This window comes from Globicephala melas, chromosome 17 (assembly GCF_963455315.2).
Source record: "Globicephala melas chromosome 17, mGloMel1.2, whole genome shotgun sequence".
In the NCBI taxonomy this organism is placed as follows: domain Eukaryota; kingdom Metazoa; phylum Chordata; class Mammalia; order Artiodactyla; family Delphinidae; genus Globicephala; species Globicephala melas.
Genome location: NC_083330.1, coordinates 12,468,932 through 12,493,621, shown reverse-complemented (window position 1 = coordinate 12,493,621; position 24,690 = coordinate 12,468,932). Strand labels below are relative to the sequence as shown.

The 24,690-nt window shown below is 35.3% G+C and overlaps 1 protein-coding gene across 8 annotated transcripts in view; it reads right to left on the bottom strand.

Moving 5' to 3' along the window:
• Positions 1-24,690, bottom strand: part of CSPP1 (centrosome and spindle pole associated protein 1) — a 112,338-nt gene that overhangs the window by 38,443 nt on the left and 49,205 nt on the right. For all 8 annotated transcript variants that reach the window (XM_060287013.1, XM_060287014.1, XM_030859611.2 and 5 more), the window contains 3 exons: positions 11,028-11,157; positions 8,307-8,454; positions 41-193 (listed from right to left, as the gene is read on the bottom strand). In XM_060287013.1, the coding sequence (XP_060142996.1) occupies positions 41-193; positions 8,307-8,454; positions 11,028-11,157 (431 nt within the window). The remainder of the gene's footprint in view (positions 1-40; positions 194-8,306; positions 8,455-11,027; positions 11,158-24,690) is intronic.

Below are 24,690 nucleotides of genomic sequence, written 5' to 3'. Positions count from 1 at the left end.
AAAACCCAAAAAAACAAAAGAATAGAATGTGATTAGAAACCTGAGTTTTTATTTGCAGAATCTTCTAGGTTCTCAGCATCTGAAGTGGCTAAATTTTGGTCTAGAGATACAACAGCCCTTTTATCTTCATATGTTCTTGCATCTGAGTTATGGAAGGCATCTGTATTTTGTCTGTGCATCCTATTCAAATCAGCTGAGAGGGAAAAATAAGCCATTTATTTCAATAAATGCATTTCTATAATTAGTATACTTAATACATTTTCTTAAAGTAGGCAAATGGAGAGAAAAACAATAGGACAGAGCTGGAATAATTCAATGGTATCTTGGTGCCCTGAAAACAGAAACAAAATTATCAAAACTTGTAAGAAATTTTTCAAAAAATAACCTTACAAAATAAATTCAAAATCAGTAGAGAACTTAAGAGTATATGGATTTTTGACAACCCATAAAAACCATATTCATATCTATGTTACTTCAGAACTCTGAATATCTTAAATACAGAACAAACATAGTTACAATTCAAAACAAGTCATAGTGAAATTTACCCAACATCATTAGTATTCCTAATGAAAAAATACCATGTGGAGTGGAGTTTTAAAATATATCCACAAATTTTTTTACAATCCTCCCTTAAAAGATGGAGCTCAATTCCCCTCCCCTGGAGCGTGGGCTGTTTCTTATGAAAAGGATACTACATGCACAATGATGGTATATGACTTCTGAGGCTACTTCATGAAAGACAATATATCTCCACCTTGCTTGATCTATTGGCTCACTCACTCTGAAGAAGCCACCTACCATTTCAAAAGGACACTTAAGGAGCTCTAAAGACAAGCCCACATGGCAAGGAACTGAGGCCTCCTGAGCTGTGTGAGGGAGCCATATAGGAAACAGATTCTCCAGTCCCAATCAAGACTTCAAACGACTGTAGCCCCAGGTGACATCTTGGACTGCAACCTCATGAGAGATCCTGAGACAGAACCATCCAGCTAAAACACTCACAAATTACTGACTCAAGAACTGCAAGATATGGGCTTCCCTGGTGGCGCAGTGGTTGGGAGTCCGCCTGCCGATGCAGGGGACACGGGTTTGTACCCCGGTCAAGGAAGATCCCACATGCCGCGGAGCGGCTGGGCCCGTGAGCCATGGCTGCTGAGCCTGCACGTCCGGAGCCTGTGCTCCACAACGGGAGAGGCCACAACAGTGAGAGGCCCACGTATCGTCAAAAAAAAAAAAAAAAATACATATATATATATATATATAATTGGTAGTCCATAAAATAAATCTCATAAACTTAAAAACATTGAAATAACAAAAAAGTATATTCTCTGAACAAAACAGAATATATGCTAGAAGTGAACAACAGGAAGCTATCTGGAAATATGTCCAAATATTTGGAATTTTTTTTTTAATATCTTTATTGGAGTATAGTTGCTTTACAGTGTTGTGTTAGTTTCTGCTGTATAACAAAGTGAATCAGTTACATGCATACGTATATCCCCATATCCCCTCCCTCTTGCATCTCCCTCCCACCCTCCTTATCCCACCCCACTAGGTGGTCACAAAGCACCAAGCTGATCTCCCTGGGCCATGCAGCTGCTTCCCATCAGCTATCCATTTTACATTTGGTAGTGTATATATGTCAACGTTACTCTCTTACATCGTCCCAGCTTACCCTTCCCACTCCCCATGTCCTCTTGTTTACTCTCTACGTCTAGGTCTTTATTCCTGTCCTGCCCCTAGGTTCGTCAGAACCATTGTTTGTTTGTTTGTTTTTTTAGATTCCATATATATGTGTTAGCATATGGTATTTGTTTTTCTCTTTCTGACTTACTTCACTCTGTATGACAGACTCTAGGTCCATCCACTTCACTACAAATAACTCAATTTTGTTTCTCTTTATGGCTGAGTAATATTCCATTGTATATATGTGCCACATCTTCTTTATCCATTCATCTGTCGATGGACACTTAGGTTGCTTCCGTGTCCTGGCTACTATAAATAGTGCTGCAATGAACATTGTGGTACATAACTCTTTTTGAATTATGGTTTTCTCAGGGTATATGCCCAGGAGTGGGATTTCTGGGCCATATGGTAGTTCTATTTTTAGTTTTCTTTTTTTTTTTTTTTTTTGCGGTACTCGGGCCTCTCACCACCGTGGCCTCTCCCACCGCGGAGCACAGGCTCCGGATGTGCAGGCCCAGCAGCCATGGCTCACGGGACCAGCCGCTCCGCGGCATGCGGGATCCTCCCAGACCGGGGCATGAACCCACGTCCCCTGCATCGGCAGGCGGACTCTCAACCACTGCGCCACCAGGGAAGCCCTATTTTTAGTTTTTTAAGGAACCTCCATACTGTTCTCCATAGTGGCTGTATCAATTTACATTCCCACCAGCAGTGCAAGAGGGTTCCCTTTTCTCCAACCCTCTCCAGCATTTATTGTTTGTAGATTTTTGGATGATGGCCATTCTGACTGGTGTGAGGTGATACCTCATTGTAGTTTTGATTTGCATTTCTCTAATGATTAGTGATGTTGAGCATCTTTTCATGTGTTTGTTGGTAATCTGTATATCTTCTTTGGAGAAACGGCTATTTAGGTCTTCTGCCCATTTTGGATTGAGTTGTTTGTATTTTAGATATTGAGCTGCATGAGCTGCTTGTATATTTTGGAGATTAATCCTTTGCAGTTGCTTCATTTGCAAATCCAAATATTTGGAAATTTTTAAAACTCACTTCTAAATAATCAATGGGTCAAAGAAAAGGAGAATTAGAAAACTGAATTGAATGAAAATGAAAACATAAAATATCAAATCTGAGATATACAGTTAAAGCAGTACTCAGAGGGAAATTTGTAGCATTTTTAAATGCATATATTAGGAAAGAAATAAGGTCTCAAACCATAATCTAAGCTTCCACACTAATAAATCAGAAAAAGAAGAGAAAATTAAAAGCACAAAGCAAACAAAAGAAAGAAAATAGTAAAGAGCAAAAATCAATGAAATAGGAAGAGAAGAAAAACAGAGAAAAATCAATGAAAACAAAAGCTGGTTCTATGAAAAGATCAATCAAATAGATAATCTCTAGGCAAACTGGTTAAGAAAAAGGAAAGAATATAAAAGTTACAAATATCAGGAATAAAAGAGAAGCAGGTGCCATCACTATAGATCCTACAGAGCTTAAAAGAATAATAATAAAATATTATGAACAACTTTATGCCAAAAAATTCAAAAACTCAAAAGAAATGGATAAATTCCTCAAATGATTCAAACCACCAAACTTCACGATTTGGTGTCATGATTTCTAAACATTGTACTAGAGTTCCTAACCAGGGAAAGGACAAGTAAAATAAGTAAAAGGCATTCAGATTGGAAAGGAAGAAATAAAACTCTGTCTACAGATAACATGACTGTCTACATAAAAAAAAAAAAATCCTGAACAATCTACCAAAAAAAAAAAAAAAAAAACTACTGAAACGAGTGAGTTAAGCAAAGACAATACACAAAAATCAACTATATTTCAACAAACTAGCAATGAGCAAATGGATATTGAAATTTTTAAATGTATCTTTTAAAACAGTAACAAAACACATTAAATACTTAAGTATACAATTAACAAAATAGGTTTACAAAATAGAACTACAAAATATTGCTAAGAGAAGTTAACCAAGACTAATTAGTGGATAAATATTCCACATTTATGGATCAAAAGACTAATATTGTTAAATAAAGATGCTGGCTTTCCCAAAACTGACTTACAAAGTCAATGAAAAATCCCACCTTGCTTTTTTTTGTTAAGGTTGACAAACTGAGTAAAATTTATATGAAAATGCCAAGGAAGTCAAGTTGCCAAAACAATCTTGAAAAAGAAGAACAAAGTTCAAAGACACACCTCTCCATTTCAAAGCTTACTACATAGCTACAATAATGAAGAGAGTAATAGGGCATATGGACAGACATCTACATCAATGAGACATAACTGAGAGTCTAGAAATAATTTTATGGTCAACTGATTTTCAACAAAAGTACCAAAGCAATTCAAAGGGGAAACTGTTTTAAAGTTGACTGTGTGATTTTAGCACAACCCTATGAATATACTAAAAACTACTTAATTGTATATTTTAAATGGGTAAATTGTGTGTTATGGGAATTAGATCTCAATAAAGCTATTATATATATATATAAACAAAAAAGACACAGAAAGAGGAACTGTCAGACTGGAGGAGACTAAAGACACATGACAACTAAATGCAACATGGGATCCTGGACTAGAGCCTGGAACAGAATAAGGATTTAGGGGAAAAACTGGTGAAATCCAAATAAAGTCTATCATTTAATTAATAGTATCATAACAATTTTAATTTTCAGTTTTGATCACTGTGCCAAGATTACGTAAGGTGTTAACATTAAGGGAACCTAGGTAAAAGGTACTCTCTATACTATCTTTGCAACTCTTCTATAAGTCAAATTATTTCAAAACAAAAAGTTACAATGAGATGTCACTACACACTTAATAGAATGACAAATTTCTAAGACAATCTCAAGCACTGATGAGGGTTCACAGCAACGGGAAATCTCATGCTCTGCTGGTGGGAATGCAAAATGGCACAACCACTTTGGGAAAAGGTCTGGGAGCTTCTTACACAGGTAAACATACACTTATTATATGTCCCAGCAATTCCATTCCTAGGCATTTACCCAAAAAACCTGAAAACATGTCCACACAAAGACCTGTAAGTGAATGTTTATAACAGCTTTATTCATAATAGCCTCAAACTATAAAGAATCCAGAAGTCCATCAACTGGTAAATGGATAAACAACTGTGGTGCTTCCCCACAACAGAATACTATTCAGTAATAAAAAGAAATACACTACTGACATATATAACAACATGGATAAATCTCAAAAACATCATACTAAGTTTCTGTATGACAAAGACATAAAAAAAGACATAAAAGGCAATACTATTGTGCCAGAGTACAGATCAGAGACTGACAAGGGTATCGGGCTGGATAAGTTAGAAATGTTCAATATCTTGATTATGGCAGTGGTTACCAGAATCAGTTATCAAAACTCAATGAACAAAACACTTTTAAAGGGCGAATTTTGGACTTCCCTGGTGGCGCAGTGGTTGAGAGTCCGCCTGCCGATGCAGGGGACACGGGTTCGTGCCCCGGTCTGGGAGGATGCCGCGTGCCACGGAGCGGCTGGGCCCGTGAGCCATGGCCGCTGGGCCTGCGCGTCCGGAGCCTGTGCTCCGCGGCCAGAGAGGCCACAGCAGTGAGAGGCCCGCGTACCGCAAAAAAAAAAAGGGCGAATTTTATTGTATGCAAATTGTGTCTCAATAAACAGCATAAAAACAAACATAAATCTAACTGGGGCAAATGTAATACATAAAAGAAATACAAATATTTAACCAAATATATGTGAAGCAATCTTGCTATTAATCAATTAGAACTATGAGATATTTCTGCTATCTTTCAAATTGGTTAAGTATTTTTAAATTTTTTTTCACTTTTTTTCTCTTGGTGTACAGGTTTTTTAAATTTTTAATATACAATAGAGTCAAGTAACATCACCATAATCAGAATACAGAAGAGTTCCATCACCCCCAAAAACTCCATCATAGTTACTCCCTCTCCTCAGCTATCATCTTTGGTAACCAGTGATTTGTTCTCCATTGCTACAGTTTTGTCATTTTGAGAAACAGATTTTAAGTGTAGTACAAGTAATCAAAACGAGAGGTATTTACTCTAAAAGGGTTGATGCTATGTTAAAATTGTATGAGTAACAGATTTTGATATTTTATTAATAACGAGTTTACCTTATAAAGAGATCTTTCTTAGAGAGCGAAGATAATGGTGAACATTCAATTTCTTTAATTTGTTTGTAATAAAAGATCAAAGATGAAACAGGAGTAATTAGAAAAGCCAGCAGCTGAATTAAAGTTACCCAACATAACCCCTGTTATATGGTCTTGGCCATCTCATGAAAAAAAGCAAAACACTGAACTTTACTACATTTTTTTTTTTTTTGCGGTGCGCGGGCCTCTCACTGTTGTGGCCTCTCCCGCTGCGGAGCACGCAGGCTCAGCGGCCGTGGCCCACGGGCCCAGCCGCTCCGCGGCACGTGGGATCTTCCCAGACCAGGGTACGAACCTGTGTCCCCTGCGTTGGCAGGCAGACTCTTAACCACTGCGCCACCAGGGAAGCCCTTTACTACATATTTTAAAAAGAAAAATTATGTTCCCTCTCTCTCTAAAATATAACAGCCACATACAAAACAAACTGATATTCTTTAAGTGATGAGTTTACTTGCTTTGAAAATATCATTAAAAAAAAAGTTCCACTGCATTTGATAAAACAGCACACCTTTTTTATTTCATGGCATGACTGTAGCATTAAATAAGCAAACTAAACATTACCACTAAAAGTAAAAATCTCAGAAAAGTTTGCTCCATTCCTGTCAGGTCAAGCAATTCTAAAACAGTATTTTATAATTCAATAACAAACACTTATCCTACTCACTTCCACCAATTAAACATACACAAAACACTGTAATTGTATTGTCTGAACTGGATATAATCTTAGAGCAAGCTGGAAACTTCTAGGAAATTATTCCAGTGTTTCCCAAAGTTTCTGTTACATAAATAAGCACTTCCTTCGTGGTAACTGTTATGTTTCTATCAATTTACAATTTAAATTTAATAGCAAAGACTGGGCAGATGCTTATCAATCTCATGTCCTCCTCCTGGGTATAAAGAACCCAAAACTTCCCAGCCTCCCAAGCAGTTACTTTAGAACCTTATAACTAGGTCTGAACAATGGAACAAAGACAAAAGTGATATTCCTCCACTTTCAGGCCAGGCCCCAACAAAATTCTCAACTTGTTCTCCCACCCTCTGGACCACATCTATGCAGCTAGAAATAAAGGACTCCAAAACGGTGGAATGACACAATGGAAGAAGCTCACATTCCCAAGTCACCTCTTGGAGGAGAACCACCCAAACAGCATCAGAATGTGACTTAAGTGAGAAGTAAATTTACACTGCCTTAAGCCTTAAGCCTCTGAGAAATGGGAGTTCTTCGTTAGAGCACTTTTCGTTAAATGCCTTTACTTTCAAAGGAAATGTTATAATACTATCCATTAATAGAAAACCAGTGTTTTTTTAATATATATTCAAATAAACATTTAACTTCTAGGCTTATCTATGCATCACCTAAAATCATCTCATCTATAAAGAGAGAGTAAGAGTTCTAGTCTTCAAAACTGTGAGGAAAGTATTTATGAGGTGAAGAAAGGAAAGGAATAAATCCTTTGGAAAATAAAAGAATTATCTCATTAATTTAAGTGGGCCTCAAATATATCTTTTTTAAAAAGTCATCTTTAACAAAGAATCAAAGGCATAATACTTAAGAACTCTAATAACTCAGTACCCCTCAAAATCTTCTGATTTCATCACTCAGCTACCCCTACAACAAAGCATAAACCCAAAGAATGTGAAATTTACATTTTTACCATTTTAATGGGTTTCCAGTTATTCATTTCTCATTTACAATTAAACAATTTTTAAAAAACCCATTATCTTTCTCTGCTTTTATTCTAAGCTAAAAGCTAATCAGAGACCATTCCAATATATATAACAAGTTATATAAAGCGTCTTTTCAAAGTGCTTGTTGTGTGATTTCTAGATGGAACATTTTTAAGAGTACATAATTGAAAGATAAATCAATATAATTCTGCAACCTGCCAAAACTTTCTGAGGCCAGATCTTTGTCAAAGGAGTCCTGCATTGTGCAAGTACATGGCATATATGAATTAAATATAACATCCCCCCACTACACCGGATCACTTATTTTAAAGACGTCTTACTAGTTTAAAAACAAACTGCAATAAGGGTTTTATTGTTTTTACTAGAAAACTTTTAAAAATTCTAACTACTAGTTTGGGTAAAAACTTGCCAACTAACATGAACTTTTCTGGTGTATCTGTGGGGAGGAAGGTGATCTCCGCGTCTTACTCTTCCGCCATCTTCAAGGTCCCCCCTCTAACATGAACTTTTCTCTGCAACTGAGTTATTATCATTGGAGGGTGAAAAATTTTTAATAAAGATAAATGAATAGTAATCTGAAGAAAAAAGGCTTTTTAACCTGTTATTATGCTTACTATCAAAATACCTCTTGCATTAAGCTGTACAAAAAGAGACCTTGCCTTACAGACTATGATTCCCACTTTTTTCTACTCCCCATTCTTTTAAAAAGTTAAACTTAGTTTCTCTTAAAAACAACAAATCAATGGAAATAACATACTTATCAGATTTCCTTTTGCATCTCTCAGAGGAGCACCACCTCCACCTTTCCCCCAGGGGTTATAACTTCTCATTTCAGCTTCTAATTTAGCTTCATATTCTTCTTTTTCTTCTCGTTCTTTCTTTCTTCTTTCTTCTCTTTCTCGAATCTTAACAACATTAAGAAACATTCATAGTAAGTGCTGACAAGTATTCTGATACAAAAAGTTAGTTTTAATATCAGATTTTATTTTTCTTATTAGAGAAAAAACTGGATTTTTTTTCAGTATACTTCACTATAAAATTTAACATCACAAATATATTTAAAAACAATTTAAGGGGCTTCCCTGATGGCGCAGTGGTTAAGAATCCGCCTGCCAATGCAGGGCACACGGGTTCGAGCCCTGGTCCAGGAAGATCCCACATGCCATGGAACAACTAAGCCAGTGCACTACAACTACTGAGCCCGTGCTCTAGAGCCCACGAGCCACAACTACTGAGCCCATATGCCACAACTACTGAAGCCCGCGCGCCTAGAGCCCATGCTCCGCAGCAAGAGAAGCCACCGCAATGAGAAGCCTGGGCACCACAACGAAGAGTAGCCCCCCTGCTCGCTGCAACTAGAGAAAGCCCACATGCAGCAACAAAGACCCAATGCAGCCAAAAATAAAATAAATTTATAAAAAAATAAAATAAAATAAAAACAATTTAACAACACTTTGCTAGCTGGAATATATAGCTGCTACTCCCTTACATCATGTCACTTGAGTCCTTTCCAGCCACTGGTGCCACTTCGGACTAAACCAACTCCATCTTCCCACCCCCCAGCTTCATTCCCTCCCTAACCTCACCAGTTTCATGGGGACCAACAAAATCTCCCTACTTCCTTTTTTCATCTACCCTTTCACGGGATCTGGTCAGCAACAAACTACTCCTCACACCTCATGAGATCTGGGCCAACTACTTCCTATACCTCACCAGACCTACTCTACCCCGGGCAAACTCCATTCCCCAAATTCAAAGCTGTTGAAGGTTCAAAGTTCTCTGGAGAGTGTTGGGCTATTTAAGTATACTTTATGAAAGCATAAAAAACAAATACAGTCTTATCATCATCAAGTATAAGCACAGGGTTGGTCTCTAAAAGCATAAATAGGCAATGAATAAAGATCTACATTTTGGAAAGCTACTTTTAAAATCATAACCATATGCATGGAAAATTTAAGCAACTACTCCAGAAAGGCCAAGGAAGTTATCACATACATAAAATAAAATTCTAGAGTTAGGAAATCTGTTTTTGTCGGTGGTGTTTTTAATATGCTCATTTGAAAACAGATAAATGCAGTCTTTTGTTTGTAGAATCATAACACACAAAAAAATAATGTTGGTAATTCTGTAATTTAAAAAAATCCACCTTCCAAGGAGGTTGCCCAACGTAAAAAACTGAACAAAAAAGCTGAGCTTTAGAAGAAATCCAAGTGAAACTTTGTAGAAAAGTACCTCAGGTGAATATATACCTAGAGTTCCAGGGTCCTCTCTGGAGGAGATATGAGTATTCCCCTCAAAAAACCCATACATCTAAAACAGTTACTCTTTTATTTTTTTAAGCTATTAATTTATTATTATTTATTTATTTTTGGCTGCGTTGGGTCTTTGTTACTGCGCAAGGGCTTTCTCTAGTTGCGATGAGCAGGTGCTATTCTTCGTTGCGGTACACAGGCTTCTCATTGCAGTGGCTTCTCTTGTTGCAGAGCACGGGCTCTAGGTGCACAGGCTTCAGGAGTTGTGGCACGCGGGCTCAGTAGTTGTGGCTCACGGGCTGTAGAGTGCAAGCTCAGTAGTTGTGATGCACAGGCTTAGATGCTCCATGGCATGTGGGATCTTCCTGGACCAGGGCTCAAACCCGTGTGCCCAGCATTGGCAGGTGGATTCTTAACCACTGCGCCACCAGGGAAGTCCCTGATACAGTTACTCTTAAGTAAACTCTCTCCAAACATTACAAACCACAACAGAACATTATCCTCCTCCCTAAGCATTCTACCTCTTTTTTCCCTACCATCAGAGTTCACAGCCTCATTATTCTCTCAGATTACAATACTCAGAATCATCTTCAAGCCCTCTGTTCTTTCCTCACTCCCTAAATCTAAGCCCTATCAATGGAACCCCAGAATTGTCTCTTGGATGCCCTCTCCATCTTCCCCACCTGGTTCAGCGCCTTGTTACCTCCTGGCTGGACTACCTCAATAGTTTACTAAAAGGTTTCTCTGCCACATCTCTTTCCCAACCATCCATATCAGAACCAGATATCTTCCTGAAAGCCACATCTACTCATATCAACTATTTCTTTCACTCTTTGGTTTAAAATGTCCTCCCTTTGGCTATTGATAACAAGATGAAACTGAAAAACCCTTATTAGCTATCCTTCACAATCCAGCACAATCTAACACTCCAGCCCCTTCTCCTACATCAATTCCATTTACTGAATACACCAGGAATTTCACATTTATTCACTGTATAACATGCAACTCAAATATCATCAACCATGTGAAGCCCTCCTAACAGTCCAGGCAATTATTCTCCCTATCCCATGCATTCCAGTCTACCAACATCAAACCTTATCACACTGAATTATAAATGAATGGAATTTGTTCTCCTCTGCCACACTCTGAGTTTTAACAGACCACTGTACTAACACATAAGATGTTTAACATTAGATGAACAAACGAATGAATAAAAAAATGAATACCTGCTGCTGCAAAGCTTCTTGGTAAGACTGAAGTGACTGTTTTGAAGGCTTTGGTTTACCTTCAAAAAACAATCCTGAATTTATTGCTCGATCACTTGTAATTTTCAGTTCATTCTGTCCAACCGTACTCCTACATCAAATACACAATAATCCAGATTCATTTATAACAAAACAAGAAGAAAATGCAACACGCCTTTGAAATAGAATGGCATTTAAGTACATTTAAAATAGGGAAAGAATTTCTCTATAGTTCAAAGAGAAATCCTTAAGTAAATGACCCCTATCTCTGCTTTCATAATTAATGGAACTTTCAAATCTACTGAATCTATTTCTTGACCTAGGTGGCAGTTACATGCAAGTAAAACTTTCACATACAAGTAAAAACAGTTTGTGATAATTCATCAAGCAATATACGTTATTACTTTCGCACTTTTCTGAATGCAGTGGAAGTCCCTCTAGTAATATCATAACTAATGACTTACTCAATAAATTTGCTCCAAAATAAAGTATTGAAAATAACTTCCTAGCCATTTCAAGAATAAAACAATATAAATACAGTAAAGAGTCTGACTATCCCAAATAAATTTAAAATTTTAAAAAACTTACAAGGAATCAAAAAAGAATTTTTAACATATTACAGTAATATAAACCTCAAGGAATAAAGTACTATTTGTTTATAATACATGTTAAAATACAGGAATATAGCCACTTTGAAGAAAACAATATATTTAAATATCTTTATTATAAAAGATAAACTCAAATATTATTTTTAAAATAAAACTATACTAATAAAAAAAGAGACTACAAAAGGCTCCTATCTCTGAAAACAACATCATCACCTTTTTTTTTTTTTTGCTGGCAGAAATAAAATGTGTGCTTTATTGTTCTGGGGATTTTTTAAAATATATTTTTTATACAATTTTAAAGGTTACTTTCCATTTACAGTTATTAAAAAATATTGGCTATATTCCCCATGTTGTACAATATATCCTTGAGCTTATCTTACACCCAAAAGTTTGTCCCTCCCCATTGGTAACCACTGGTTTGCTCTCTATATCTGTGAGTCTTCTTTTTTGTTATATTCACTAGTTTGTTGTATTTTTTAGATTCCACATACAAATGATATCATACAGTATTTGTCTTTCTCTGACTTATTTCACTTAGCATAATGCCCTCCAAGTTCATCCATATTGCTGCAAATGGCAGAATTCTGTTCTTTTTTTTACGGCTGAGTAGTATTCCATTGTGTATATAAATCTCACCTTCTTTATCCACTCATCTGTTGATGGACATTTAGGTTGCTTCCATATCTTGGCAACTATAAGTAATGCTGCTATGAACAATGGGGTGCATGTATCTTTTCGAATTAGTGTTTTTGTTTTTCTCAGATATATACCCAGGAGTGGGGAGTAATACAGTAGTTCTATTTTTAGCTTTTTGAGAACTTCCATATTGCTTTCCACAGTGGCTGCACCAATTTACATTCCTACCAACAATGTACCAGGGTTCCCTTTTCTCCACATCCTCACCAACATTTGCTAGTTGTGTTCTTTTTGATGACTATCCTGACAGGAGTGAGGTGATATCTCATTGTGGCTTTAATTTGCATTTCTCTGATGCTTAGCGATGTTAAGCCTCTTTTCATTTGCCTGTTGGCCCTGTGCACGTCCTCTTTGGAGAAATGTCTATTCAGGTCTTCTGCCCATTTTTTAATCGGGTTGTTTGTTTTTTTGATGTTGAGTTGTATGAGCTGTTTATATATTTTGGATATTAACTCTTTATTGGTCATATCATTTGCAAATATTTTCTCCCATTCAGTAGCCTGTCTTTTCCTTTTGTCAATGGTTTACTTTGCTGTGCAAAAGCTTTTAAGTTTAATTAAGTTCCATTTATTTATTTTTTGCTTTTATTTCCTTTGCTTTAGGAAATGGATCAAAAAAACGTTGCTACAATTTATGTCAAAGAGTGTTCTATGTTTTCTTTGAGGAGTTTTATGGTTTCTGGTCTTACATTTAGGTCTTTAATCTACTGTGAGTTTATTTTTGTATATGGTGTTAGAGGACATTCTAGTATATGCCTAGGAGTGGAACTGCAGTGTTGTATGGTAAGTAGACATTTAACATTTTAAGAAATTACCATTTCCTGCAACTGCTTTTTATATACTAATTTTGTGTTCATCAATTCTGCTAACACTATTAATTCTATATTTTATCTGTACATTCTTTTGCAAATAATATCAGTTTTCTCTCTTCTTTTCTAATCCTTGTACCTATCTTCCTTCCTTTCTTTCTTATTTTTGACCTTGCTACAATTATTGAGCCCTAAAAGTAATGACAATAATTACACTAGTCATTATTATCAATCTCAAAGAGTATTTTAAACATTTCACCATTAAGTAAAATACATGATGTAGGTTTTTCATGTTTATACTTTCTCAGTATAAGCAGCTCTCCCTCTAATATACTGACATATTGAATTTTATTAATGCTTTCTTTGTATCTATTGAGATAACCATATAGCTTTTTTCTTTGTTCTCTTAATATGATGTATTACAGTAATTGATTTTACCATAATGTCAATATCTAACACCAATTAGCATTTAGTATATATCAGACATTGTTCTAGATGCTTTACATATTTTAATTCATTCAATCCTCAGAATAACCCTATGAGTTGATACCACTATTATCCCAATTAACAAACAAGAAATAAAACTTAAGAAACTTGCCTTAAGCTGATTAGTAAAACCTGGATTCAAACCAAGGCACTCTGCCTGCAGAGCCTACACTCTTAGTTGATATGAAATACTAAGTTTATTCATTCTACTTTCCAGAATAATTGCAATTTGGGATGAAATATCCTTTTCTACTTTATGAGGTTCAATTTTAGGATTCTTCTGTGAGTGAAACTAGCCTATAACTTCCTATTCTCATATTGGCCTTGTCAGGTTTGAGTATCAAGAGTATCATAGTCTCAGTAGCAGTGTGAATTTGATACTCTGTATTAGTTTGTGTAAGATTAATTTTTTTCCTTGAATGTCTGGTGTAATTAACCAGTCCATCTAGATGCAGAGTTTATTTTGTGGGATGATTTGAAACTTGTGATCCCCAAATTTTAAAACAGTTTTGATATTATCAATGTTTTTTTATTACTTCTTATCAATTTTATTAAGTTAAATTTTAATAGGAATTTTTCTTCACTTAAATTTCTAAAGTCACTGTCATAAACTTGTTCATAATATATTTTTATTGTCTTTTTAAGGTTAACTACAACTAAACTGACAATTTTTTTCATTCCTAATATTTCTTATTTATACTTTCACTTTTGGTTTTTTCTTTTTTTCCTTGACCAACATCAGTAGAGAATTATCTATTTTAATAGTCTTTTCAAAGAACTTTAGATTCTGTTGATCCTCAGTATTATATATTTCTATTTCATTTATTTCTCTTCTTTATTATTTCTTTCTTGATTCTTTGGGTTTACTTTGCTATTCTTTTTCTCACTTTTTAGATGCCTGATAATTATTTTAATTTTCATCATTTTTACATATTTCCTAATTTGTTCCCTGTTTTCTAATTTCCAATATATCGAGGGTTTGTTATTTTAAAAATTGATTTCTACTTTAAATGGTCCATAGGATATAAGTCTACCAAAATTTACTGAGACTTCCTTTAAGGACTAGGATGTGGTAAGTTTTATAAATATTCTTGTGAGATTAGTAAAAATAGATATTCTCAAGTTTGAGGTGAATTTCTATACATTTCCACTAAAATAAGCTTGTTAATTATGTTAAGTAAATTATTCTCTAACTTTATTATTTTCTGCTTTATCTAACACTTATATAAAGAAGTAATAAAGTCTCACATTAGGATACTGTATTTGTCAACTTTTACCTGCAGTTCTTTAAATTTTTGCTTTATGAATTTTGAGATGATGTTTTCAGGTACATAAAAATTTTTGTTATATTATCCTGCTAAAATGAACCTCTATTCTTTATAAATGGATCCTCTTTGTCCCAAACAAACCTTTATGACTGAAAAATCCATTTCATCTAATGTTACTATAGCTAAACAAATTTTAGTATAATTCATATTCTCCTAGTATATCTGTACCCTTTTACTTTCAACTTTTCTCTACCACTTGCTCAAGTATATCTTATAAGTAACATGTACCTGGATTTTGCTTCTGCAACTAGTATGACAAGCTTTCTCTCTGACTTATATACTTTACCATTTACTAACATCAAATTTAATTTTGCCATTTAATTTGGACTTACAATCAGATTAAATAGGCTCCTTAAACCTTTCAATGTTTCTTTTTGTTCTCTCTTTTTTTGCCTCCTTTTGGATTTTTTTTTCCTCTAGCACATTAGTAAGTTGCATCTTTTGTCCATATATTTTTAGTGGTTATCCTAGAAATATAACACCCATACATAACTTATCAAAGACTAAAGCTAATCGAAATCTTTACAATGCTCACAAATGATAAAGATTTTTAAACACATTAACTCCATCTAACCCCATCCAAATTACATGCTATTCCTATTAATTACTCTTAATTTTACTTACTTTTAAACCCATTATAATTTTACCATACATAATATTTATTTAATTCCATCTACATATTTACCACATTTTTTTCTTTCTACTCTTTCATGTAAATGAAAGAGTAACTCAGACCTCCCCTATGTGACCTTCCTTCTGCATTTAGAATTGTACTTACTAAGGGTCTGCTAGTGGCAAATTCAGCTGTTTCTCTTAAAATATTTTTATTTCAATCTCATTCATGAAAGATAACTTTGCTGAGTACAAAATCATCTCAACAAATTGACGGTATCTATAGTTATCTTCTGAATTCCTTCCTAGAGTTCATTTGAAAGTAATGTCTTTTCTTTCTGGCTGATTTTAAGTTCCTCTGTATTTCATTTATGTTCTAAAGTTTTACTATGATTGTCTTGGTATGGAATTCTTTTATTTCTCCTGTTTGAGAGGTATTAGGCTTCTAGAATCTATAGATTAGGACCTTTTATCAATTGTAGATAATTTTAAGGTATCATCTCTTCAAATACTTCTTCTATCTCATTCTCTCTCTTTTTCTAGAATTCCAATTAGTTACACTTAAACCTTTACAGTGCCATAATTTTTACTCCCTTTTTCATATTTTCCATGTCTTTTTCTCCCCGTTCTGGCTGAATTTCTTCAGATCTACTAGTTCAGAGGTTCTCAAACTTTAGTGTACATCAGAATCACCAGGAAAGCTTACTGAACACAAGTTGTTGGGCCCCAGAATAGAGTTTCTGATTCATAGGTAGGATGGGGCCTGAGAGTTTGCATTTCCAACATGTTCCCATAATGCTGCTACTCTGAGAACCACATTTGAAAACCATTGCTCCAACTTATTAATTCTCATTTTGGGTATGTCAAATCTGCTATTAAGGCCCATCCATTGACCTACTACTCTCAATTATTTAAAATTTCTACTAAAATATCTAGTTAATTCTATTTCAAACCTGTTGGTCATTCTTCATAGTTTCTTATGCCCTGATATAAACATGATCAATATGACCATTTTATATTTTGCCTAACAATTCCTAATCTGAGGTCTCTGTCATTCTTTTTTTGCAAGCCTATTCCCACTTATGGTTTATATCCTTGTATATTTTGTCATTTCTGAATATGAACGTCACATTTTCCATGGAAAAGTATTGAAAGTCCCTAATCTTCACTTTCTATTTTACCAACTGCTTTGGGAATTTCCCTTTTTGTTACTCAGACACTGGTAGCTTCATTAATAATCTCTGTACTTTTTACCCTCCTCCGTTAAACAAATTTGTATCATCCTCCTATAATTCTGTCTCTCATCAATTTTCCAATCATTTTTGCTTAAAGAGTGATATTGCTTCCACATTTCAAGAAATATATTTCTGAAAGAGTACACAAAGAAAGCACATAAAACAAAGAGCAAAGATAACCACCATTCAAAACTAAAAATAAAGAAATGGAAAAAATACATAAACTTATACACACTTTTGTTCACTGAATCATAGATTTTATTGATGGTATTGATGGTATACGACTAATAAAATCCCTAAAACCTTGCCCTGTTTATGGAGGCATGGGATGGGAATTGTGTCAAAGGTAAGTGGTTCTAAGTGTTGGGCAAAGTAGGAGCAATGATTCCCTAACAACTGAAGGCTCCTCTCAAGCTTCCTTTTCTCCTTTTTCCCTGGTGATCCAGGGCTCGTACTTCTTAGAAATTATGCAAATGTAGCTCATCAAACTGAAAGCAAAAAGACTCAGAGAGCCACATCTATACACATCATAGTCAACGTACCCAAAGACAAAGAAAGAATCTCAAAAGCAGCAAGAAAATAACTCAACACATACAAGGGATCTTCAATAAGATTAACAGCTCATCAGAAACCATGAAGGCCAGCAGGCAATGAGATGACATATTCAAAGTGCTAATAGAAAAAAAAAAGTCAACCAAGAATTTTATATCCAGGAAAACTATGCCTCAAAAATAAAAGTGAAATTAGAACATTATTAAATAAAAATCAGAGAAGTCATCACTAACAGACCTGTCTTATACGAAATACTGAATGGAGCACTTCAGGTTGAAATAAAGAACACTCAACAGTAACTGGAGTAAACACAAAGAAATAAAGAACACCAGTAACAGTAACCACATAGGTAAAGATGAAAGATAATACAAATATGGGACTTCCCTGGTGGTGCAGTGGTTAAGAATCTGCCTGCCAATGCAGGGGACATGGGTTCGAGCCCTGGTCCAGGAAGATCCCACATGCCACAGAGCAACTAAGCCCTTGTGCCACAACTACTGAGCCCGTGCTCTAGAGCCCACGAGCCACAACTACTGAGCCCGTGTGCCACAACTACTGAAGCCTGCATGCTTAGAGCCCATGTTCCGCAACAAGAGAAGCCACTGCAATGAGACGCTCATGCGCCACAATGAAGAGTAGCCCTCGCTCGCCGCAACTACAGAAAGCCCACACACAGCAACAAAGACCCAATGCAGCCAAAAATAAATAATAAATAAACTTTTTAAAATAGATTTTTTAAAAAGATATTACAAATATGTTTTTATTTGTAACTGTATTCTCTATCTGATTTAAAAGACAACTACATAAAGGAAGGAAGGGTTATAAAATTGTGTTGAGGAGCTTAAGTGTATAAAGATACACTTTATCTGACAACAATGGCATCAAGAAGAAGGAAAGGTAGGGAGGGTGGGAGGGAGATGCAAGAGGGAGGGGATATGGGGATATATGTATATGTATAGCTGATTCACTTCGTTATAAAGCAGAAACTAACACACCATTGTAAAGCAATTATACTCCAATAAAGATGTGAAAAAAAAAGATAAGTCTTGGAATGGAGTAGAATGAGCCAATTTAAAAAAAAAAAAGGAAAGGAATGGCATTATATTAAAGAAAAATTTTTGTATACTACTGAAATTAAATTGGTGTTAATCTGAACTCAGTTCTTTTAAATTAAAATATTAATTTCAATCTGCAAGGAAACCACAAAGAAAATAATACAAAAATTACACTAAAAGAAGCAAGAGAATTAAAATGGAATGCTATATTTAACATCAAAGAAAAGGAATTAATGGAGAACCAGAGAAACAAAAAAGACATAAAATATACTTTTAAAAGATACATATATAGCAAAATGGCTGACAGAGATCCTACCTTGACAGGAATTACATTAAATGTAAATACAAGCAAAAGCTAGCAGAATTGAAGGGGGTAGGAGGTAGGACGCAAATGTATGCTGTCTACACACTTTAGATTCAAAGACTACACTGAGGTTAAAACACAGAAAATTATATATCATGCAAACAGCAACTAAAAATAACAAGAGTAGCAGTACTGTTAACAGACAAAATATATTTTAAGTCAAAAATTGTTACTAGAGACAAAGAAAGGATCTTTTATACCAATAAAGGGATCAACTGATCAGTAAGATATAACAATTATAACCATATATGTACATAACTACAGACTCAAAACACAGGAAACAAAAACAGACAGAACTGAAGACAGAAATAAATAAATCAAAAATAATAACTGAAGACTTCAATACACTACTTCTAATAATAGAAAAACTGCACAAAAGCTCAATAAGGAAACAGAAAATAAAAAACACTATAAACCAGCTAGATCTAAGTCACATTGATAAAATTACCTGCCCCCAAACAGTATAACACACATTCTTCTCAAGCGCATATGAAATATTCTCTAGCACAGACCACAGGTTAGGTCATGAAATAAGCCTCAATAAATTTAAAAGGATTGAAATAATACAAAATATGTTCTCTAACCGCAATGGAATAATATTAAAAATCAGTAACAAAAGGAAATTTGGGAAATTCACAATTGTGTGGAAATTAAACAACATACTCCAAACTAACCAATGGATCAATGAACAAATCAAATGAGAAACTGAAAAATACTTTGAGACGAATAAAAATGAAAACACAATGTATAAAATTTAAGGAATGAAGCTAAAACAGTAATAAAAAGAAAATTTATAGTTGTAGTGTGTATATATTTAAAAACAAGACACTATATTTAAATAACCTAAACTTCCACCTTCAAAAACTAGAAAATATAAGAGCAAACTGAACCCAAAGTAAAGAGAAAGAAGGAAATAAAAAGATTAGAGGAGAGGGCTTCTCTGGTGGCACAGTGGTTGAGAGTCCGCCTGCCAATGCAGGGGACACGGGTTCGTGCCCCAGTCCGGGAAGATCCCACATGCCACGGAGCGGCTAGGCCCATGAGTCATGGCCGCTGAGCCTGCGCGTCTGGAGCCTGTGCTCCGCAACGGGAGAGGCCACAACAGTGAGAGGCCCACATACCGCAAAAAAAAAAAAAAGATTAGAGGAGAAATAAATGGAGACCAGAAGCACAACAGAGAAAATCAACTAAACCAATAGCTGATCCTTTGACAAGATCAACAAGATTGATAAATGTTTAGCCAGAATGAAAATAAGAAGATTAAAATTACTGAAATAAAAAAATAAAAGAAACACCACTACTGACTTTATTAAAATGAAAAAGATTGTAAGGGAATACTATGAAGAACTGTATGCCAACACATTAGATTATCTTGATGAAATGGGCAAATTCTAGAAAGACACAAACTACCAGAACTGATGCAAGAACAATATTTTAAATATGAATTAACCAATGACAAGGAAAGAGATTAAATTAGTAATCAAAAAATTACCCATAAAGAAAAGATGAGTATCAACTGGCTTCCTGGTGAATTCTACCACACTGAAAGAATTAGCAACAATCCTTCACACACTCTCCAAAGTAATAGAAAATGGAAGAATGCATCCAACTAATTCTATTTGGCTAGTATCATCCTGATACCAAAATCAAACAGACATCAAAAGAAAACAAAAACCAAAGACCAGTAACACTCATGAATATAGAGATAAAAATCCTCAACAAATAATTAGTAAACTGAAAAATCTAGCAAGATATGTAAAGGATTATACTCCATGACCATGTGAGATTTATCACAGGAATGCAAGGTTGATTTAATATATCTGAAACCAATAAATATACTACACCACATTAACAGAATAAAGAACAAAAACCACAGGATCATCTCAATAGATGCAGAAAAAGCATTTCGCAAAATTCAACTTCAAGTTAGTAAAATGTTGAAAGAATACGCTAAATACCCCTTCTTGATAAAAATAATCAACAAAGAATACAAAGGAACTTCAAGCTAATAAAAGCAATTATGAAAAACCTGCAACTAACATCATACTTAATGGTTAAAGACTGAATGCCTTCCACCTGAGATCAGAATAAGATAAAAATGCCCACTCTCATAATATCTATTCAACATTGTACTGGCAGCCCTAGGCAGGGCAATTAAGCAAGAAAAAGAAATAAAAAAAAATTAGATTGAAAAGGAAGAAGTAACCTCTATTAACTGATGTCATAATCATATATACAGAGGACTTCCCTGGTGGCGCAGAGGTTAAGAATCCGCCTGCCAGTGCAGGGCACACAGGTTCGAGCCCTGGTCTGGGAAGATCCCACATGCCGCGGAGCAACTAAGCCCGGGTGCCACAACTACTGAGCCTGTGCTCTAGAGCCCGTGACCCACAACTACTGAAGCTTGTAAGCCTGGAGCCCATGTTCCACAAGAAGAGAAGCCACCGCAATGAGAAAGCCATGCACTGCAACAAAGAGTAGCCCCTGCTCACCATAACTAGAGAAAGCCCACACGCAGCAATGAAAACCCAACACAGCCAAAAATAAATAAATAAATAAATAGATTTATTTTTTAAAAATCATATATACAGAAAAATGCAAAGAAATGCACTAAAAACAGTAATAATAAAAAGAGTTCAGCAAAACTGCAGGATACAAGATCAATATACAAATTTCTATTGTATTTCTATAAACCAATGAATAATATAAAAATGAAATTAAGGAAAGATCATTCACAACACCATCAAAAAGTATTAAATACTTTAGAATAAATTAAACAAGAGTTAAACAGTCTAAAACCCACAAAATACTGTTGAAAGAAATTTAAAAACCCCAAATAAATTAAGACATCCATGTCATGGATTGGAGATTTAATATAGTTAAGATGTAAGACTAAATCACAAAGAAATAGAAAATCTGAATAAACCTATAACTAATAAAGAGATTGAATCCCTAATCAAAAATCTGAGAGAGTAAAGCCCTGGACCTAATGCCTTCAATGATGAATTCTACCTAACATTTAAAGAAGAACACTAGTCCTTCTCCAATTTTTCCAAAAACGTGAAGAGGAGGAAACACATCCTAACTCATTCTAGGAGGCCAGCATATCCCTGATTTCAAAACAAGACAAAAACATTACAAGAAAAGAAAACTATAGACCAGTATCCCTTATGACCACAGACGTAAAAATCCCCAACAAAATACTAGCAAGCCAAATATATCAGCATATTAAAAGGATTAAATACCATGGCCAAATGGGATTTACTCCTGGGATATAAGGATGGTTCAACATATAAAAATTGATCAGTATAATAGACAATATTAACAGAATGATGGGGAGAAAAAACACACGACCATCTCAATTGATTAAGAAAAAGCATTTAACAGAATTTAACAACAACCTTTCATGATAAACACACTCAACAAACTAGAATTAGAAGGGAACCACCTCAACATAATAAATACCACATATGAAAAATCTAAAGTGAACATCAGACTCAATGGTGAAAGACTAAAAGCGTTTCCTCTAAGATCAGGAACAAGGCAAAGGTGCCTGCTTTCACCCTTTCTATTTAACATAGTACTGGAACTACTAGGCAAGAAAAAAAAATTTAAATCAGCCAAATTGGGCTTCCCTAGTGGCGCAGTGATTAAGAATCCGCCTGCCAATGCAGGGAACACTGGTTCAAGCCCTGGTCCAGGAAGATCCCACATGCCGTGGAGCAGCTAAGCCCGTGCACCACAACTACTAAGGCTGCGCTCTAGAGCCCAAGAGCCACAACTACTGAAGCCCGCGTGCCTAGAGCCTGTGCTCCACAACAAGAGAAGCAACCGCAATGAGAAGCCCGCACACCTCAATGAAGAGTAGACCCCCCTCACCGCAACTAGAGAAAACCTGCGTGCAGCAACGAAGACCCAATACAGCCAAAAATAAATAAATAAATTTATATTTAAAAAAAGCAGCCGAATTGGAAAGGAAGAGGTAAAATTATCTGTTTGCAGATGATATGATATTATATGCAGAAAACCCTAACAACTACACACACACACATACACACACACACAAAACTGTTAGTAAAATGAATTCAGCAAAGTACCAGAATACAAAGTCAACACAAAAAAATCAGTTGAATGTCTATACACAAACAATAAACAATCTGAAAAGGAAATTACAAAAACAGTTCTATTTACAATAGCGTCAAAAAAACCCAGACTACACAGGATTTAACTTAACCAAAGTGGTGAATGAATGGTACAGTGAAAATTACAAAACATTGCTGAAAGAAATTAAAGACATAAACAAATGGAAACACATCCCCTGTTCATGGATTGGAAAACTTAATACTGTTAAAATGTCAAAACTACCCAAAGTGATCAAGAGATTCAATGCAAGCCCTATTAAAATCCCAGTGACTGGGCTTCCCTGGTGGCACAGTGGTTGAGAGTCCACCTGCCAATGCAGGGGATGCGGATTCGTGCCCTGGTCCAGGAGGATTCCACATGCTGCAGAGCAGCTGGGCCCGTGAGCCATGGCCGCTGAGCCTGCACGTCCGGAGCCTGTGCTCCACAGTGGGAGAGGCCACAACAGTGAGAGGCCCGCATACCGCAAAAAAAAAAAAAAAAAAATCCCAGTGACCTTTTTTGCAGAAATAGAAAAACCCTTCCCCAAATTTATATGGAATCTCAAGAGACCTCAAATAGCTAAAACAATTTTGAAAAAGAACAAGCTAGAGGACCCCCACTTCTTGATTTCAAAACTTACTACAGAGCTACAGTAATCAAAACAGCATGGCACTGGCATATAGACAGACACATAGACCAACTGCACAGAACAGAAAACCCAGAAATAAATTCACACATATAAAGTCAAATGATTTTTGACAAGGATGCCAAGACCATACAATGGGGAAAGAACAGTCTTTTCAACAAATGGTGCTGGGAAAATGATATCCACATGCAAAGGATGAAGTTGCACCCTTATTTAACACTGTACACAAAAGGTAACTCAAAATCACAATCCTCAATGTAAAACCTCATAACTATAAAACTCTTAGAAGAAAACACAGGGCAAAAGCTTCACAACGTTGGATTTGGCAATGATTTCTTAGATATGACACTAAACACAGGCAAGGCAACAAAAGAAAAAATAGACAAACTGGACTTCATGAAAATTAAAAATGTGTGTGCATCTATAGTACTGCTAGATAGTGTCAATGGCGTAAAAAGATAATACACAGAATGGCGGAAAATATTTGCAAATCATATATCTGATAAGGGATTAATATCCAGAGTATATAGAGAACTCTTAAAACATAACAACAAAAAAATAAAGTAACCAATTCAAAAATGAGAGAAGGATTTGAAAAGACATTCTCCAAAGACAGACAAATGGCCAAAAAGCAGATGAAAAGATGCTCAACATCAGTAATCATAGAGAAATGCAAACAAGACCACAATGAGATCCACCTAACCCGCCTTAGGATGGCTACTAGCAAAAAAACAGAAACTAATAAGTGTTGGTGAGAATGTGGAGAAGCTGGAACCCTTGTGCACAGTTGGTAGGAATATAAAATGGTACAGCTGCTGTGGAAAACAGTACAGTGGTTCTTCAAAAAATTAAAAATAGAATTACCATATGATCCAGCAATTCCACTTCTGAGTATATACTTAAAAGAACTGAAAGCAGAGTCTCAAAGAGATAAGTTGTATACCCACATTCACAGTTGCCCATTCACAATACCTAAAATGTGGAAGTAGCCCAAGTATTCATAGGTGGATGAATGGATAATGAAAATATGGTATATACATACAATCAAATATTATTCAGCCTTATAAAGGAAATTCTGGGAAGTAAGATCCTGCAAGCTGTGTGGGAAACAAAAAAAAAAGGAAGGAAGGAAA